The sequence below is a fragment of the Oxyura jamaicensis genome, chromosome 4, assembly GCF_011077185.1.
Source record: "Oxyura jamaicensis isolate SHBP4307 breed ruddy duck chromosome 4, BPBGC_Ojam_1.0, whole genome shotgun sequence".
Lineage (NCBI taxonomy): Eukaryota > Metazoa > Chordata > Aves > Anseriformes > Anatidae > Oxyura > Oxyura jamaicensis.
In genome coordinates, this window is record NC_048896.1 from 14595828 (window position 1) to 14614508 (window position 18681).

The following is an 18681-nucleotide window of genomic DNA, read 5'->3' on the forward strand; positions in this document are numbered from 1 at the left end:
TTCTCCTTCTCCTTCTCCTTCTCCTTCTCCTTCTCCTTCTCCTTCTCTTCTCTTCTCTTCTCTTTCTCAATAGTAAATGTAAGATAGCAAATGAGGGTTAGCTATGAAAATATGGTACCTGCAACACCATTCTCCTATCTCAGCATTTTAAAGACAGGTTCATAGTATTTGGAAATGCCTGAATTTAGGCTATGCAGTCTCCATTTGAGTCCATCCACCTGTCTGTACCCATTCCCCAACAATCACCGGTTTGCAGTTTCTGCCTTCTTTAATAAATAGCCATTGTCCAGTTATTATTTTTCTCAATGAAAAGGTGTTCATCATCTTTTTTAATCCTCATATCTCCAGAGAGGACCTAGACTATGATGAACACAGGGTGTGCCTCTCCTTGTGAGCCATCCTGTGGGGCAGTCTTCAGCTTTGATACTCTCTGGGCTGACTTTTCCTTCCTCCAGTCTTTGCCTCATTCAGTCCCAACAATCTTCTGCAGCATCTTAGACATGAGAGCAAACAGCCACTTTCAGGATTACCCTTCTGAACTGCAAAGGAAACGTTTGATGGGCACTACAATCTCATTTTGGCCAATTCTGCAAGAATAAGTATGTGTTTCAAGCAAGAGATGAACAAGAAAGATGAAATCTCTGAAGGAGGTACATCTCTCATGAAAAGAGGTCATCCTCATCTTCCAGGTGTGAAGTGGGCTTTATGTGTTACTCTCTCACAGAGATGCCAGCTCATGCCTTTTGGACAGGGGGAGGTTGATGGTTTCTTTACTATCTGCTGCCTCGTGGTTTGTTTCCATTGGGAACATTTGGAAAGCTTTAGGAGTGGAGTTATTGTGATGGTGTTTAAGCAGTGGAGTTTTGCTGATGTTTTTCCTCCTTATCTAGGTACTTTCTTTTGGCTCCGGATTGTTCATCTTTTTGCTATCTAGTCATTTGAATGAAACAACACATGTGGTGCTGTATAATGATTAACGTAGGCTATTCTTTATACAAATACTGTTCATACCAACATGGATCTCTTCTAAATCTTACAAAATAACCCAAACATTTATATAAGCTGTGTCTAGGAAGAAAATTCTTAAGGAATAAAGAGCACAAGCCAGAGTAGGATGATGTGTTCTGGCCTGATTTAGTATGGTTAATGGATAAGGTTTCAGTTCATAGTTGCAATAAAGAATGACGACTGATGTTCCTGAATATATCTTGGAGCATATTTAAATATGGAGCTTGACTGTCTAGGATCAGGATGGGATTTCTGGGTGGCATGTGTTTTGTCTAAGTGTGCCACTGCTTTGTCAGCTTCTCAGCATTCACTCACCCAAGGGAGGTGCCTGTGACTGCGCTCAACCTCTGAGGGTGCAGAAAGGAAAATGGCTTTAAGGTGGGACTGTCCTAAAGCAGCCTAATGAATCATAGCCTTTGCTTTCTCTTGTCCCCATAGTTGGACCTAAAGGCAGTAAATCTATCCGCCAGAAACTGGAGAGCTTTTCAAAGGAGAAGAAAGGTGAGCAGCCTTCCTTTTACCCAGGTTTTGGTCATCATCTCAAATAGACTTTGTGATTTTTTGATGGGGCTGAGATGGGAAGTGTTCAAAGTCAGCAAAATGCTTTGTCCCAGACCAACGTTGTTTTGTTGTTTTTTCAGTGTGGTGTGTAATCATAATTACACAAACATGAGAGTATGTTGAAGAGTGCATACGAGTATGTGCATGAATGTGCATATGTGAAGATGTTCACTTGCCTACCTGCACATTTTACCCCCTGGTCTTGCTGGTTTGAGTTCTGTTTTTTTTTTTTTTTTTTTTTTTTTTTTCTGGTCTCTTGAAGGATATCAGCTGGAAAGGGGGGGAAAGCAGAAATGTAGAGTGCAGTCTTGTTTTTTCACTGATAGCAATACTTTTCAATTTCCTCCATGTTTTTTTCCTAGACTATTCTCCTCAGACTTTTGGGATCCCACTTTTCCAAGTCATTGCCAATGATCGTGCATACAAGCAACTGCAAGAAACTGTGAAGAGTAGCCGCCGGCTGTGCTTGGAGGTGGAAGCAACAGTGACAAACTTTCGGGCTCAGATGCAGAAGAGGTCCCCACTGGGCAGGAGCTGTTGGCTGGTACCTTGTGAGATGTTCCCTGAAGAGCCTCTTTCCCCAGCTTTTCTTGACCACAGCTCTTCCTGGAGTCAGAGAAGGGTATGATTGCAAAAATGGACTAAATTATCTGGCAGACACGTCGTGATAGTATTGTAGGCTGGGGGAAGCCCTGACTTCAGCAATAAATCTGGTTTTCCAGGGTCTTAATGAATGTGAGTTACTCATGCTGTGTCCTTATCTGCCCTCAGAGAAATGAGATGCCCGCAGTTCACACACTCGGGCCACTTCCACCCAAAAGATGGACTGTGAGGGGTGGGCCAGTCTCTACTAGCTTGTCTTTTATGCAGGCAGAAAGCTGAGGAAAACCAAAGTTACCAGAAGGACATGGCCAAATTCCTGTAATGACAGATAAGAAACAGCTTCTTGGGTTTAGTGCTGTTTCCTGTGGGGGGAGGTGGGTGTGAACTTGAATTTGGTTTGCCTCATCTCTTTGGAACAGAGACTCATCCTGACTCCTGCTGTGTCCCTGTAAATCCGGGTGTAGAGCAGCTCCAATGTAGGTAACTAAATCCAGTATATTGCACAATCAAAGATGAAGGATTTGGGGATGTTTCCTCTTTCCCCATGTCTACATGCAACATGGGCTCTGCCCCAGTAGGAAGGCTGTGTTTAGATACACCTCGCACTAGGAGCAGTGTGCATAAACAAATGCGTGAGAGATGAAAATTGCTTCTGTGATTCTATTGCAACCAGGACAGGCTCTTTGTAGACCTCTGCGTTCACTTGGAAGTGATACTTACCTTTCCCACAAACTTCTGAGGTTACGGGAATGGTGGCGCAGTGGGATCTTGTGGGGCAGTTCCTGCCACCCTGTGAATGACCTCTCCTCCATCCCAGGGGGCAATGTCCGTGGACTCCATCGCCGATTTGAGTGACAACAGTTCCAAGCTGCTGGAGGCCCTGCAGTTGTCACACCCCCACGAGCTGGATCCACGGAGAAACCTGGGCAAGAAAAAGATGTTAAGCCTCAACCCCATCACCTGGCAGGTCCCACGGATTGTGGACAGATGTTGCAAACATATTGAAACATACGGTAAATACAGATTTCTCTGTGGTCTGTCCCAGAGCAGGTTGGTAAAACCCATTGCAAGTGCTAGGCCAGGGCAGTTTGGCCTGGAAGTTCCCAGATACAGGAGGAGACAGCTGATTTCTGGGGCAACGTACACTGCTGAACAGGAAGAGTCCTCCAGGCTGGAGGCAGCCATTAGACTGAGAGGTGAATGTCACCTGTGCTGGCCTTAACTTCCCCTGCAAGTCCAGTTTAAATCTCAGAGTGACTGTAAAGGTGGCTTTTCCTCCCTGATCCAGAATCAACCCCAGCAAATCTTAGGCTCCAAAACCTTTCTTATTATCCCCTCTGTCAGAAATGGGGAAGGACACACTGCCTCATGTGCAGGTCAAGAGAACTGTTTCGATGATATTGACATGTTCAGGTGCTCTAAGGACGGGTTGGGGCAGCAGGGAGCTGTGAGAATGCAGAGCACTAACCCATCTGTCCTGCAGGTCTCCAAACAGTGGGCATCTTCCGAGTTGGGAGCTCCAAGAAAAGAGTTCAGCAGGTAAAGTGAGACACTTACTGCATCCTCATACTGTTAATATCGTATCCAAGGGACAAATACCTGTATGGGAGGTGAATGAATAAAGCAGACATTGGCATGCAGAGTTCTAAAATATCACAGGCCATGCTGGAGCAGAATATCTGTAAACTGCTGGGTCCTTTTTTGCAGCCATGGAAAGCAGGCTTCATCTCTCCAAGCTGCCTTTAGCATAGGAGCCTCCTTCCCCTGGTGGCACTTCAGAGCTCCCTCTGGGTTCTCTTCTCCAGCCAAGGTGCTCCCTCTGGTCAGTAGCAAGCTTTTGGGCTCTGGCATGCTTTCTTGCAGTAGCTCTGCACAGGAAGAAGTTCTTGACAGCATTACTCATATAAAAAGGAATAACTGACTGTTGCTTTTATTCTTTTCATTTCTATCTTCAAGCTGAGAGAAGAGTTTGACCAAGGACTGGATGTTTTCTTGGATGAACATCAAAGCGTTCATGACGTGGCTGCTCTGCTCAAAGAGTTTCTTCGGGACATGTCAGATTCGTTGATTCCCAGAGAGCTCTACGCAGCCTTCCTCAGCACAGCCTGTAAGTACCCACTTAGGACAGTGTAAGTACACATTAGGACAGTGACTCAACTGAAGTGCAGCTGCAGTAATGCATGCAGCATGGGCAGCGTATAGGAGGAGCTGGAAGCTATTGTGCAGCAGGCAAACTACACCTTAGTTGCCATCACTGAAACGTGGTAGGACCATTCCCACGACTGGAGCGCTGCTGTGGATGGCTATAAGCTCTTCAGAAGGGACAGGCAACAAAGGAGGGGCAGCGGTGTGTCTCTCTATATTAGAATGTTCTGATGTTGTAGAGCTTGGGGCCTAGCCCAACAGTCTGCGCAACTAAGGATTTCTTTGCCCGGGTCCACCTACCCTCCATATTTAGGGTGACTGAGTCTTTAGGCTGCTTCCACTGCTTCCATCCTTGCTCTTTCCTGGTCTTGTTCGCCATCTCTTTGCCTTCCCCTTTCCATCCTTCTCTTCTGGTATTTGATTCTCCACATCAATAACCACATTATAGTCCGTCTGATCTAGGACAGTCTTTGGCTGCGGGCTGTAAAATACCAAGTGCAATCACATTGTAGATTTTAATGGGCTCTCACGGAGTTTCATCTCTGCATAAACAGGATGAAAGACTGGCCAGAAGTACATGCTTTACTATAAAGGGTAGGATACCAGTCTGGCTCCCTCCAGAGCTTGTTACTGAGGATTTAAACTAGGGCTGTCCAGATGGAAATATGTGTATAGCAGGCTGGAAACTGCACTAACAATGGGTTTCTCTCTGCCTAGCCATGGAAGTCCCGGCACAGCTGGTTGTGCTCCAGCTGCTGCTCTTCGTGCTGCCCCCCTGCCACAGTGACACGCTGCACCGCCTTCTGCGGTTCCTCAGCAAGGTGGCCCAGCACGCCAAGAGCTCCCGGGGCCCCAGTGGCCAGGAGGTAAGGCTGGCCCACAAGGATCAACTGCATGAAGAAGGGGTTGTTCAAACTTTGTTGCTTAAAACCCAGCAGAGTTTCTTGCAAGCCTTGGTTATTCCTTTGACACCTTGGGTTCACGATGGCTCTCTCCTCTTGATACCGTTGAGCCAGCCAAATGCTGAGGATTTTTTTTCAATTTTTAGCCAATGTTTTAATTAGATCAATTAAAGGTGACAGTTCAGGCTGCCCTCTGTTGTACAGCTAGTTAGGGACTGGGTTTTGTTCTTACAGAAACTGAGGCAGGCAACATTTAAAGAAGAAGAGGAAGAAAAAGAATGCTTAAAAAACAAATTGTCAATAAATTTCCTTTTCTTTGGTGAGTCTGGGTCACTCTCAGTCCAGTTAAGTGTTTTCTGGTTTTCAGTAACCCCAGAAAGACCTGGCTGTACACCTGTAGGCAGCCCAAGGGACCTCTTTAGTATTCTACCTCCAACTTTCATGAAGAACTCACCATCATGCATTGAGGTTGATTTTGGTTTCTCTGGACAATTTGAGCTCTAAGTCTCTCCATGATGGAAAGAGACTGTTGGGCCCCCCCCCCCCCCCCATATTGTAAGACAATGTAGAAATATCAGCTGTTAACTTGCATGGGTTGTGAAAGTGAGTTAGAGGGAGATGGAGGCTCTGATGCAAAGAAGGGGTGAACATGTACTCCAGCACCACCCACCCTTCAAGCTAGCCCTGCATGCAGGGACGACCAAACTGGACCCAGATCAGCACTCTATCCTCACTCAATAGCTCGCGTTCCTGTCCTAGGGTGGGTGAGGCTATCCTGGGACATCTTGTGCCAGTGCATACAAAATCTGTAATTTCTCCTTGTGCTTGCTTGCTAGATTCCTGGGAATAAAATGACAGTTTCAAATTTGGCCACAGTCTTTGGTCCCAACATACTGCAGAAAGAGAAGCCTGGAGAAAAAGATGCTGGTGCTATGAACTTTGAAGACAGCACTGCCATCATACTGGTAGTTCAGAGGTTGATTGAACATTACCAGACCCTGTTCATGGTAGGTGAGGCTTTCCCTAGGACAGCTTTTCTAGACCTTTTCTTCCCATCTGAACTGTTTCCTAATAATAGCAAGAATGTATTCACAACCCCATTTAACAGCAGGTAACTTGAGTCAGCTTGAGTAAAATTGATTCATATTCATGAATCAATTGATTCATATTTCATGACACATGTGAATGTTAATTTGGGATGGATCCCCCGCCAGGGGAAGAATTATCTCTTTATCAGAATTGTCCCTGCTGCACCTTGGCCTGTGCCCAGGCACCTCTGGGAAGGGTCTGGCTCCATCCTCTCTCAACCCTCCTGCTAGATTAATGGGTGGGATTAGTGGGTTTAATGGATGACATTGGTGGTAGGAGGATGGTTGGACCAGATGACCTTGGAGGTATTTTCCAGCCTTAATGATTCTATGATTCTAATCCTCCCTTTCCTTGAGACAGGCTCTCTTTGGCTGCATATTTATGGCCTAATCTTCTGTGACTAACCTCCAACCATTCATCACATCTCCCTCTCTGTGAAATTCCACTTAGGTCTTACTTCTACAGGTCTGCAAGCAAGTACTGACCCAGCGTCCTTTTGGCTCTGCAGCACAGGGCCTTGGCTGTCTGCTTTTTTGCCTTGGCTGTCTGCTTTTTTTGAGAGGAGGAGGTGCCATGAGCAAGTGTTTTTGTGTATCCCTCCTAGGTCTCTCCAGAAATGCAGCATGACATCTTAAGAAGACTGTTTCAGACAGACCCTGACGTCATTGACTACCTTTTGCGCAGGAAATTCAATACTGTGCTGTAAGTCATGCTCAAGGCTGGAGGGCACCTCACTGCACTGCACAGCAACACTCATTGCACTGCTGGCAAGTCAAACACATGTCCTGCTGAACCTTTGTGCGCTCCCCTCACTACCCATCCTTCCTGTTCCTTCCATCACTTTTGGTCATAAACTACCCATCCAAAATCCTTCATTTTCCGTGTTAATGCTTCTACCAGCTGAAACATCACGGCTTTTCTCCGTCCCTTGGACCTCCCTATTCTTTTTTTCCCCCTCGTCTGTGTTGCAAACTTTGTTGTATGTGCAGCAGCTCTTGTCCTGCTGCGCTCCCAGTCCCCTCCGCTTCTCCAGGCTCTTAGGATCACACACTGATGACTGCTCCCTTTTCAGCTCCATCACCAGCCTCCTCCAAATTTTCTTCACTCTTGGTGTTGTCTGCATTTCTGCTCATTTTTTGCCTCTCCTTCATCTGTGTGAACAGGCATGTGCATGTATCTGTGTGTGTCTGCCAGCTACGTCTGTAAATCCACTTGGCTGCAGGATAGGATGGTCCCACAGAGGCCCAGAATGTGAGCTCATGCACTTCCCTATGATCAAGGAAGATGGGGTAAAAGGGCCTCGTGTCCCATGATCTGGGTCTTTATCATGACTTGTAACACAGGAGGGATTCAGTCCCCTGTAATGTGAAGTAGGGGAGCTCACCAGCCTTCAGTCTCCTTGTAGATCTCCTTCAATATACACAGACTGTCCTGTGTGAAATGGTTGCCTGGACCACAGACCTTCGTTGCCTGGACCACAGACCTTACAAGCCACCTCTGCTACTGCTTCTTGTCTTACTTCGCATTCCTTTTGGGACTGTTCAAAGAGATGACAATTACTTGGGGACACTGCTAGCAGTCCTGTGGAAGGGGCGTTTGGAATAGAAGCACTTTGAAAATCCTATTTTTTTTTTCTTCCTTTCTTAGGAGCACAGAAAATGAGAATTTGACAGAGGAGTATGCTCCAGTCCCACTGTCGGATCAGGCCCTGGAAAGCAACTCTCTCTCATCAGAATTTTACAGCAATATCTCATTCCTAAACCTGGATGTTGACATCTAGTAAGCCTGGGCCAGGCCCTCTGCGCTGCCTTCCATGGACAAAACTGTGCAACATTTCTACCACAAGAATAAGTTCTCTATCCCACTTTGGAGGAGTGAAGAGATGAAGGGTGTATAAATGTTTGTGGGAGCATCTTTGCTAGCAGTAGGCATGCCAAAATGTTTTGGTGTCGGCAGACCTGCAGCAGGAGATGTGTTTGCTTGTTGCCAGCAGGAAGGGTTTCTACAGCTTATTGCTAGACGGCAGCAAAGAAACCTGCGTGCTTGTGCCTGTATGGCTTTGTAGGCAGTGGCGTGCATAGGTGAGAGTGCCTTGAGAGCAAGCCAAAAAGCAATTGGCATGTCTTGTAGCCTTCTTGTACGACCTTCAGCACAGCACTGCCTCTGTGATCTACTGCTAATCCCCAGAGCTGTGCACGACTCAGAGCTCAGGGTTACCAATGCATTCTGGCAGTGGGACTGCCTGGGGAAGACAGCCTCTCCCCTCCGAATAACCACCAGCCCAATGCACCGGGACAGCAAACTGGAGCAGGATGAGGAGCAGCTGGCAGAGGTCTCCAACAGCTCTGCCGTGCTCAGCGGATGGGACCTCCAGTCACCCGCTGGGATGGGTGCAGCCGGGCTCTGGGGGGGTCTGGCTGCCGGCCAGCTGCTCGCAGGGACAGGGCTGGGGGAGCAGCAGTAGCCTGGGCTGAGACCTGCTGCACAGACCGGCCTGAGACACAAGGGGATGGGGTCTGCTAGCAGGGCAGTAAGGATAGAAAAATGCAGCTCAACTTCACGCAATTTGTGTTTTGAGACCCCCATTTGCCGTGTGTTATCCTATCACTGCATTGTGCACTTTCCTCCCTCCTTCCTTTCCTTCTTTCCTTCCTTTCATTTCAGGTTTCCAGCTGCTCATTTTATAGACATAAAACACAGTATTGACCACAAAACATGTATCTAGTGTAGTAAGTAAGAGGGAACTATATACTCTGAAGATTATGAACTTTTTTTTTTTTTTTTTTTTGAGTTAATATTCAGCAAGAAGACCATCTAATATCTTATTCTTTATATATATATATATATATAAATATATATATTTATATTTTTTTTATGGTCTCTGAGAAATGTCTGGTTTGGTTTGTTCTATATCTATAAAGTTTTGTGTTCAGCTGCCTTTGGGAGCCAGGGAAAGTCTTCTGCTATTGCCCAGCCTCTCAGAGCAGGGACAATTTTATTGCCACAGTTAAGTTGCACTGCTGTTCTGTTTGTACAGAGGCACCCTCGGGGCAATGCCATGGTGCACTGGAGGTATGAGTCCTCCCAGCAGTGATGTGCACTGGGGGTTTGTGCTTTGCTCTAGCTGGTGATAGGTCAGGGTCTGGGTGAGGCTCTGTGGCCTCCTGCGTGGGATTCCTGGGAGTCCTGCTCCATTTGGACAGCTGGGAAAAAAACCTGATCATCATCTGGGATGTGGTCGCATCCAAAAAATGGTTGCACCGCCAATGCTTTTCTACTTGGGAACAATTGTGGGGGTGACAAGCCAGGGAAGGGGTGACACACAGGGTCCAAATGCTGATGCCTTTCCCTTTTTGTGAGCAGGGAGTCCACAGCTCAGCTCATGTGCCCTACACTTGCCATTGCAGGGTTATGGCTTTGGCCACCCTTTGTAGCATCAAGAGGATTGTTACTGAATGCCGGAGCCTTCTTTGCCATCAGTCAGGGGGAGATATTACACTGTAGCCTCAGTTGCCTCTGTCCAGTGGATGGTGCACTGCTCAGGGTTGAACTCTTGTTTTGAAAGGGCCCCTTCCCTGCACATGAGTACAGTCAGTATGGGTGGAGACATTGTACCTGGAGAACAGCAAGCTGTGAGGACTGTGCTGAGAGATAGCTGGTGAAAGCGTCCACAAAACAGATAAACTTCAGAGATTAGCCGTGCTGTTGAATCTGCAAAAAACAGATAAACCCAGGACACCATGAGTCTGCTGAATGCTTCTGGGGCCACTAAGCACATTCAGGCATCGGTTGTGTAACCAAGAGCATATCCAAGGAGGCAGCAGCTGCTCTGTGCAGGACGGTCTGCAGGATTATACCTGCTGCAAGAGCAGACCCTGTGGGGGACCTTCCAAGTTTCTTCCTAAAAGACTCTGGCATGTCAGTGAGACTCTCTGCTCCTCACTCAACTGCCAGCATTGGTCTCACTGTTCCCATGTGGTGCAAAGGACTGCCAAGGATAAGGTGTTCTAGTAACTGTTGCCGTTGGCAGATCAGGGAAGGGGGAATATACACCACGAGGAGACCTTTTCTGTGTCCCTTCTGAAAGGGAGCATTAAGAAGGGGAAAAATCCTCAGCTTGGGAGGAGTCATTACAAACATTCACCAATAATTTTGAATCCAAGAGAAAGCAGATAGTCTCTATAACTTGAATTGGATAAAAGCACATTGAAATCATTATGCCAAGCTGAAACTTGGACTGTGAAACAGTTTTTTTGTCATCATGTGGGAATATGAAGTGTCTGAGCCCTGGACGTATGGGGGATGGATGGGTAAGTCTTGGTAAGTGCAGCAGGTTGATGAGATATCCTGGGAGGGACCTTCCTAAAAGTGTCATACATGGGATTCCCTGGGGGCTGAATAGTATATAGCACGTTCTAACGGAGGAGGTTATGGAAGAGGTAAAGGCAAGGCACAAGTGTGCAGCAGCGGTAGTGATGTAATGTCTGGAAACTCATAATGCACGATGGGGAGGGACACAGACAAGCAGAATGGCACACCACTGCCAGCAGTGCTGGAGACAATGAGTCCACTGCCTGTATGTGGTGCTGGCAAGACTGAGGCATAGAAAATGGACAGAGATGGCACAAACCTTCTGCATCCCTCATCTTTGTTCACTGTGAGACCATTACAAGAACTCTGCTGCCTAAACATTTCAGCAGCTACAGCTGTTTATGAGCTTGCAAAGGAGGAGGCCAGAAGCGTCAAGGCTGACATTAGGATCTCAAGCACAGTACAAAACAGCAAAGTGCTTTATGTCCTGTCGTGGCCAGAGCACAACATGATCACACTGCTTCTAGGTATGGTTTTGACTTGTCACTAATACCAGGGGCACCTGATCTAGCACTGAAGTCAACGGCGAGAAATTCAGACATCTGTTGCCATTAAGTTTTTGATCAAATATTTCAGTTTCAAAAAATGAAAGCACAACTGGAGCAAACATTTCCATGTTCCCCCTCACTTTAGCAAGTCACTCAGAGAACGGTTGTGGCATAGATTAATGCTATCAGCACCGTTGGCTTCCCTACTTTGATTCCTCTGAGCTTTAATTTCACTGAACTTTCCATATGCCTCTCTCTAAGAACCAAGCACAAGTGCATAGCCCCCCTGGAAGCCACACGGGGATTTAAAGGTGACCATAAGGTTTGTGGTCACCACTGTGTCTTACAGTGAACAGCCTAGAAGAGGATTAAATCAGCCTTATAAAGGCTTCCTGGCAGACAGGCTGGCTGCCCTTAAATTTAATCTATATGTGCACACACTGTTGTATTTCACATGCTGGTCCCCTTGGGCCATGGGAAGAAGTGCAGGGCATTGCAGAGCCCTTTTCAAAAAAGCCACTACAAGGAACATTGAATTACTGTTCAAGCTTATGATAACCTGAAGGTGACAGGTACTCTGAAATGCTGTTTGCTTTGCTTTGCAAGAAAATTGCTTTTCAAGTTTGCTTTTCCAAACACTGTAACAGCGGTGTCTTTTGCAGTCACCTCAGAGAAATCCACCTTTCAAAGCTGGAGTTTTTTAATACAGAAAATGTAAAAACCACTGATTGCAAGGACCTTCCACCACATCACAGGACTGAGAACTGCTTAGTACAGCGTTGGGATGTTGCTAAAAGCTCCACGTGAGGGCAGTGCAGCACCTGTAGACTTGCTGCGTTCTGTATGCGAATTGCTGCGAATCGGGCTGAAATGTTCTGCACCACCCCGCACTGAAAAGAATTAGAGACACTGACAAATGCTGCTGACATCATCGATTTATTGGTATGGCTATACGAAACAATATAAAAAAATAATGCTAAAGATACTGTCCATCTGCAGCAATTAGACTCCACTCCTCTGTAATGCCTCATCTGTTAGAGCCACCATCTGCCTCCTATAGCTACTGGGGCCCAGGCAGGCAGACAGTTTTAGTCAAAATTGAATCACAGTGACAGAGTACTATCCAGATCCACAAACCAGCAGCAAGGGGCAGTGCATGCCTTCCTCTGCTCTGCAGTGTACATTTAATGGGAAAGGTGCAAAACCACTGGAGGCTTCCCAGCACAGGCCACAATTGCCAGGCAATCTTCTCTGGATGACATTCCAGAACTTGTTCTTGTCTCGTCATCAGGCAGTCGGACAGTTTGATGGATGAGGACCTCTTCTATTTGCCAATTGTTGGTGCTGAATTTATTCAGCTCTAGGCAGAACAGGCAGCGCTAGGCAGGTGTTTGCTGCACCTATCACTTGTGGGAATGTGTTGCAGAGTGTTGTCCAGACACAGACGTCTCAACATGAACACTTACAAGTAAAAACTGAAGAACAGGAGCTTGCCTGTATAGACTTCCAGCTGGAGCCACAAAGGTGTCAGCATTACCTGATGGTTCTGTACAGGAGTAAAAGCTAAAGAAAGCTCCAAGCCAGCTAGAAAACACAAACACCCTTTGTTTTAATCTACAGACTGTAGCCTCCCTCTGTGTCATGCTCCACCGCTAGTTACTTGCATCTAACCAGACTTCATGCCACTGATCACCATCCTCTGGGCTCAGCCATTCACCTTTGTTGCTGGTCAGTTTTTCAGGCCAGGGCAAAACTCAAGTGCACCATCAGCAGTCCAGCTTTGTGACAACTTACAGGTATCAGCCCACTGCAGGTTAAAAACTCTGCCTCCTTTTGCTGTGAAGAGCTGGGCTCATTGATTAGCACACACAGCTAGTGCTTAAGCAAGAACTGGTGACCTGGTGAATTCCATTGCTATCAAGGAATAGGAACTGGCAAGGTTCAAATTCAACCTGTACCTATGGAGTGTGGTGGGGGCTTCCTGCAACTCCTCGGGTCGCAGAGGATGGCTCTGCTGTGAGGACGAGCTGGGGAAATCCTGCTGGGGAGCTCACTCATGGATCAGCAGCTCTGTAGCTAAAAGGACCGACCTCAAGAGCAGACACAAAGGCAGAAATGGCTGTAGACTACAAATTCGTGTTATGCAGCTGTGCCTATCCTGAGCACACAGACGTGCAAGAGGCTAAAACACACGAACGTGTACATTTGCTGCAAAGCAACTCCTCACACACCGCGGGCGGGAGGACGGGAGGAAGCCTGAGGACCTCACACGGCAGCCTTCGGCCCGGGGGGAACCACGCCGAGGAACCACGCTCAGGCTGGCCCGGAGGCGGCCCCGGGCCTGCCCTGGGGGCCGGGCCCCGAGCCCCGGCCGCTGGCTCCGGTTGGCGCGGGGCGGCCTCGGGGCGGTGCCGCCGGCACAAAACGGCCGCGGGCCCAACGCCCGCCCCGCCCGAGCAGCGACGGCCCCGGCACCCCGAGACACGGTGAGTGAGGCCGGCCCCGTGCTCCCCCCGGTCAGGGAGACCCTTCCCGGGGGTGTCCCAAGCCCTCGTCCCGCGGCCGGAGCCCTCCCAGCGCTGAGCCGGTGCCTGAGACCTCCGCGGAGGCGCCCTGAGCGCAGCCCCCGGAGGTGGTGCCTGGCACGTCCCTGGGGTCAGCTCTCCGCAGGTCCCTCGTGGGCTTCCAGGGCGCTTTTGCTGCAGCTCAAAATAGTCCAGAGCCCTGCTGTAATCCCACCTGAAGGCATGGGATGAAGCTGGGTCCAGGATCAATAAAAGTGTCTGTGTCTGGCTGCACAGAGGTGTTCAACAGTGCAGCTCCCGAAGGGACTTGGCAGAGGCTGTTTGCCCGGTGCATGTCCCCGGCGCCTCACTGCTGATTTCTTGCCTGCAGCGATGTCTGACGACTTCAGTGACCTGCTGCGGGAGTTCAACGAGGCGATGGAGGACTTTGACAGAGGCCCTGCACGTCAGTCTGAGCAGCATCTGGAGGAGCTGAAGAGGAAAGCAGGCCCCAGTGTATATGACAGCGGCATTGATGAGCTAGAGAGTGAGTCTGGAGCTGGGGAATAAGGAGAGGTGTGGGAGGATGGCATCCATCAGGATGGAGTTGCTTTAAGAGTTGTGGGGTTCTTCCATGGTAAATTGCTAAAGCTCCCTGCTGACTTAGCCTCTGGGCTGCCTATCTGACTCATCCCCTGAGGGCTGGATGAGTAACGTTGGGAGGGCTGTGATTACCATGGGATCTTGGTCCAGGGCCTGCCAACATCTGGTTCTGTTTCTGCTGGGTTGGCTTCTGTAGGACCGCTGGTAACTTGAGATAACAGGGAATATCAAAAGGAAGCAGCACTCTGTAGTAACCCTGAGGAATCCCCATGGCCATGCCCAGGCAACCTACGAGCATTCCTTGTAGCCAGGGAAGAACAGGTGGGCTGGGCAAGAGTCAGGGTAGACTGGGGTCCTATTCCATGCACAAGATCGGTCCCTGGTCCTGCAACTTGTTTACAAGGTGCCTGTGGCCTTGAACACTGACTGATGCTTTGCATCTGCAGGTACCAGCACATCCCCAGCAAGCAGTCTAAACTCCAGCGAGGAGGATCTTAACACACATGCCAGTGCTTACCCCTCTAAAGGTAAGGCTAAAAGATCTGCCTGAAAGGCTGTTTGCCAGGGTTTTCTTGTGCACGTTTGGGAGAAGTCTTTAAAACAGTGCAGAAATTCCCATGTCTGGCAGCTGAGGTCACCCCTTCCTGGCTCAGGAGCAGTGGACACCCACCTGCTCCATGAGGTGTATGTGTGTGCAGGTGTGCCAGTGGTGCACTGCAGGATCTGGAGGTGGGAATGAGCCTTGAGGCCCTGGCTGGATCCCTTAAGAGATATGAAGTTGGATTGGTATGTTCCCAATCAAGGCTAGGCTGACCAGGGGTCTCTTTAGGAGGCTCTTGGCATGAAGCTTTGACCTGGGAAGCACAGGATCTTACAGGGATAAGAAAACACAGGGAACTTGTCTTCTTTGCACTACATACTAATCCAGTTCCCTGACCTCAGCTGAGCCCATGCTGACTTACCTCGTATCATGCACATGGGAGGATGTGTCCCTGCCTTTCTGTTTTCTCTGATTACAAGCCTAAATTGCCACTGGCTGCTGTACAGGATGCTGATCTGCATGATGCCTCTTGGCACCATTGTAGCCCCAGAGCCCAAGTCTGGAACTGGGAGCAGAGAGGATTAGGTAGGTGGGCTGTGAGGCTTTGTGTGGAGGCAGCTAGCACTGGAGGGCGGAAAGATTGTATCTGCAGGTAAGAGTTAGTCTTGGGGTTTTCCTTTCTGTGCTGTCTTAGGGCAATGTTGTGGGTGTGGAACACCCGCCCCCCCAGTTGTCTGTGCAGCCATTGCATAAACCCTTGCCCACATGCTCCCAGGCAGCCTGCAAATTTGCACCTGACTGTTGTGAAAAGAGCAGACAGCTTGAGCAGTTGCAGTCAAAACCAAGGGGCAGAGATCTTCTCTTAAACTAGAGGAGGGGAAGAAGGAAAGAGGACTGATGGTTTCTGTTTCTGTCCCCTAGCTAAACTTGGAGACACACAGGAGCTGGAGGCGTTCATTGCAGATCTGGACAAAGTATTAGAAGGTACGTACCCAGCCCTGGTCACCACGCTTTGAGCACAGACAAGGGAATGCCTCTGACACATCAGTGTGGTTTCTCCAGAGCTGGCTGTGTTCTTCCCCTGGTGTGGAGCTGGGGCATGACTTATCCCCTCTGTCTCTGGGTGCCTGTTTCCTGTAGTTGGTCTGGCTGCATTTTCTGGTGTTCCCTTGTTCTAGGAAATACCCCAGGTAGGTGCATCCAGCGTAGCAGGATGTCTAGACTGGGCCTTATCTGCTGCCTCTGGCTTAGAGGAGCCTGGGCTAGCATTACTCACAGCTGGGATTCCCACTGAAGGAGGCTTGTACCCTGTCTTTGGCAGTAAGTGAAAAATCCTAGTCCCATAGATGAATCTTCCTGTTTTCCCTTTTGAGGGGAGTACTTATCTGGATATCATTACTGTGTGCCTTCAAGCTCTTTCATTTGGGGCAGAAATTCCATTGTTTGTCTTCTCCCTGGTGTCTCCATCTTCCCAGATGGCAAAGTAGAGGTGGGAGTACTGCCCTGGTGGAGAGCACTGCAGATGTGAAGCCCAGGGTGGCCCTAACAACAAAGGCCTTGGAGAAAAGTGGCTAAACATAGCATCACGTAGGGCTACTGGCATTTTCAGGAAGATCTCAAGACATTCGTGGTTCTTTACCTACATCATACCTGCCCAAAGGCTTTTCTTTGCAACAGGCAACAGAGTGGGTGAGCAGGAGGGGAACGAGTATTTGTAGTAGTGGTATGGCCCTGTGGAAATATCCCATGTGGAGTCAGGAATGTGAAGATTCAGACTTGATAAGTACCACCTAGCAAGTGCCACTTGGGACATGTTGGCAGTAGGCAAGTCTATCATAGTGGGACTTCCGCAGAGCAGAAACCACTTTGCGTGCTACGTGCAGTGGCAGGGGAATCCCAGTACTCTGGGAGCACAAGCAGGTTGTGGTATCACTCTGCAGATTCCCTCTTCTGACAAAGGGCTAGGTTGCAGGGATCCCTGGGGAGGATGTGATACCATGTGGGACCCCTTAAGCAGGTTTACCCAGGCAGCACTACCGTATCGTGAGGTGAGTCCCCAGGAGCTTTCTAGCTGGGGAAAATGAGGCATGGGGTTCACAACTCCTCTCTAAAAGGGTTTCTGAGTGGCAGGCTAGAGTTAGAATGTGATTTACTTATTTATTTTTTTTATTCCTCTCCTCCCCAGTAGGCTACGTAGGTCACAGTTCTCAGTATCTCTGGGTTTCCTTCCCTTCTGAGTGTCCAAAATTAGTTGACTGGTGGGGAAGTGTTGCTTCTGCTGGTCCTGAGTCATACTTGGAGTCAGTAAACCAGTAAGGGAGACGTAGCCCTGACAGCAGATCTCTGCTCTAACCCTGCTGCAGGTGATGCTGGATATAGTGGTGAGCATGTCCAGTGTGCTGTGCGGCCTCCCCAGCTGAGGTCTCACCACTTCTTCCCCTCTGTTGTTTGTCCTGCAGAGATGTGAGAAGTGGCTTTGGAGCGTTTGGAGGAGCATCCACAGTCAAAGCACACAGTGCCTCCCTGATGTACCCTCTGCTTCTGTGCCCCGCCGCTCCCCTCCTGAGTGGATGACAGCTCTTCTGCGCCATGGGACGTGCTACTCCGTGTCAGGGAAAGGCAAGGAAACCACAAGCATGGACTGATCCTGCCTGAGCAGGCCAGCCTCCTCCAGTCTGCCTTCACAGCTGCCTTCTGGACCAGCAGCAGGAGAGCTGGGATGCGTTTCTGGGGCTGTGGGGTTGGGGTGCTGGGGGCAGCTGTGCTTGTGCTAGTCTCCTGGCACTGATGGGCTCAGGCCTGTGGCAGCTCTGTGTTCGTGGCTTCTTCAGGCCCTGGGGTCTGGGCAGGGCAGGCTGCTGGGAGGGCAATGGGAGCCTGAGGGTGCTCCTCCCTGGTGGTGTGGGCACAGCCATTGAGCAGTTCTCTCCTCAGCCTTGCTTTTGGTCTGCTGGGAGATCTCCTGTGGTCTGCTGGCTGGAGTGGCATAGGCAGCTCTGCTTTAATGTAATCACAGGCACCAGGCTGTGCTCAATGAGGGAGGGCTGGGCATCTGTAGACCAAGTGGGTTAGGGGGATTTATGCCACTGAAGCCAGGGGATGATGATGGCTTGGGGGGAGATGAGCTTGCAGCGCTTCAGTGATACCTCGGAGTCCTCTCCTGGTTCAGGAAGCCTGTTTCTGCTGTGGTGTGTCATGCAGCAGCCACTGCTTGCCCTTTGCTTTGCATGGGTATCTGCAAATAAGGCCCCTGCCTGGACCCCAGGTACCTTTGCCCTGGCTTCTGCTATAGACACTGTAAAAATGATGTTGTAACTGTACAGTTGCTGTATTTTTATGAATGGGATTTTAAGTCTCTGCACTTGTCTGTGTTTTTGTCCAGCCTGTTCCTGTGGGCTCCTTTCATCTTTGGTGCTGCCTGCAGGGGTGGGAGCAAGCACTGCTCCAGCCTTGAGTACAGCCAGCCAGGGGGCTGTGAGCAGCTGTGGGGGAGCTCAGAATGAGTTGAACAGCCTTCCTCTGCCTGGAGAGGGATGGGGGACCCCAGGGGGACACCATGGTCCTCTCTGCCCATGCCTTGGTAGCATGGGGAAGCCACCTGAGGTGGGACAGGAGGAAAGTGCCTGGGGCAGAATCCCCTCTGTTCCACCTCCATCTGTTGAGGAGGTGATGAGCCATCTATTTTACCCTGAAAGTACATTACAGGGAATATTTCTTGACTGGCCTAAAGAAACAGGAAGAGAACAAGATTCCTTGCCATGGAGCCAGGTTTGCAGCTGTGTGTTTATTCCCAGTATGTTTGGAAAGGTGAAGATGTCCGTGGGTAACACTGTGTACAGACTCTTAGCAGCTCCTGCTCGCTAGGG

At 49.1% G+C, this 18681-nt stretch overlaps 2 protein-coding genes and 1 long non-coding RNA gene across 3 annotated transcripts in view; 2 read left to right on the forward strand and 1 right to left on the reverse strand.

Moving 5' to 3' along the window:
• Positions 1–8399, forward strand: part of ARHGAP36 (Rho GTPase activating protein 36) — a 12664-nt gene extending 4265 nt beyond the window's left edge. The window contains exons 3-11 of the mRNA XM_035323602.1: positions 1447–1509; positions 1932–2191; positions 2990–3185; positions 3656–3711; positions 4129–4279; positions 5035–5183; positions 6056–6226; positions 6913–7010; positions 7956–8399. Coding sequence (XP_035179493.1) covers positions 1447–1509; positions 1932–2191; positions 2990–3185; positions 3656–3711; positions 4129–4279; positions 5035–5183; positions 6056–6226; positions 6913–7010; positions 7956–8088 — 1277 coding nt within the window. The 3' untranslated portion in view covers positions 8089–8399. The remainder of the gene's footprint in view (positions 1–1446; positions 1510–1931; positions 2192–2989; positions 3186–3655; positions 3712–4128; positions 4280–5034; positions 5184–6055; positions 6227–6912; positions 7011–7955) is intronic.
• Positions 8400–13565: 5166 nt separating this feature from the next.
• LOC118165535 (regulator of cell cycle RGCC-like) lies at positions 13566–18171 on the forward strand. Its single transcript, XM_035323607.1, has 5 exons — positions 13566–13653; positions 14063–14218; positions 14721–14801; positions 15737–15799; positions 17275–18171. The coding sequence occupies exons 2-5, from the start codon at positions 14065–14067 to the stop codon at positions 17280–17282; spliced, it is 306 nt and encodes a 101-aa protein (XP_035179498.1). The 5' UTR covers positions 13566–13653; positions 14063–14064; the 3' UTR covers positions 17283–18171.
• LOC118165537 lies at positions 15815–17245 on the reverse strand. Its single transcript, XR_004750098.1, has 3 exons — positions 16822–17245; positions 16366–16645; positions 15815–16032 (listed from the first exon to the last, which is right to left on the reverse strand). It is a non-coding gene; the product is annotated as an uncharacterized LOC118165537 (long non-coding RNA).
• Positions 18172–18681: the final 510 nt, after the last annotated feature.

What these genes read in the sequence shown, in the direction of transcription:
- LOC118165535 (XM_035323607.1), top strand. Translation starts at nt 14,065, where the DNA reads ATGTCTGACGACTTCAGTGACCTGCTGCGGGAGTTCAACGAGGCGATG. An exon ending in CGGCATTGATGAGCTAGAGA is followed by an intron (nt 14,219 to 14,720) that starts GTGAGTCTGGAG and finishes TTGCATCTGCAG; the next exon opens with GTACCAGCACATCCCCAGCA. An exon ending in CAGTGCTTACCCCTCTAAAG is followed by an intron (nt 14,802 to 15,736) that starts GTAAGGCTAAAA and finishes TCTGTCCCCTAG; the next exon opens with CTAAACTTGGAGACACACAG.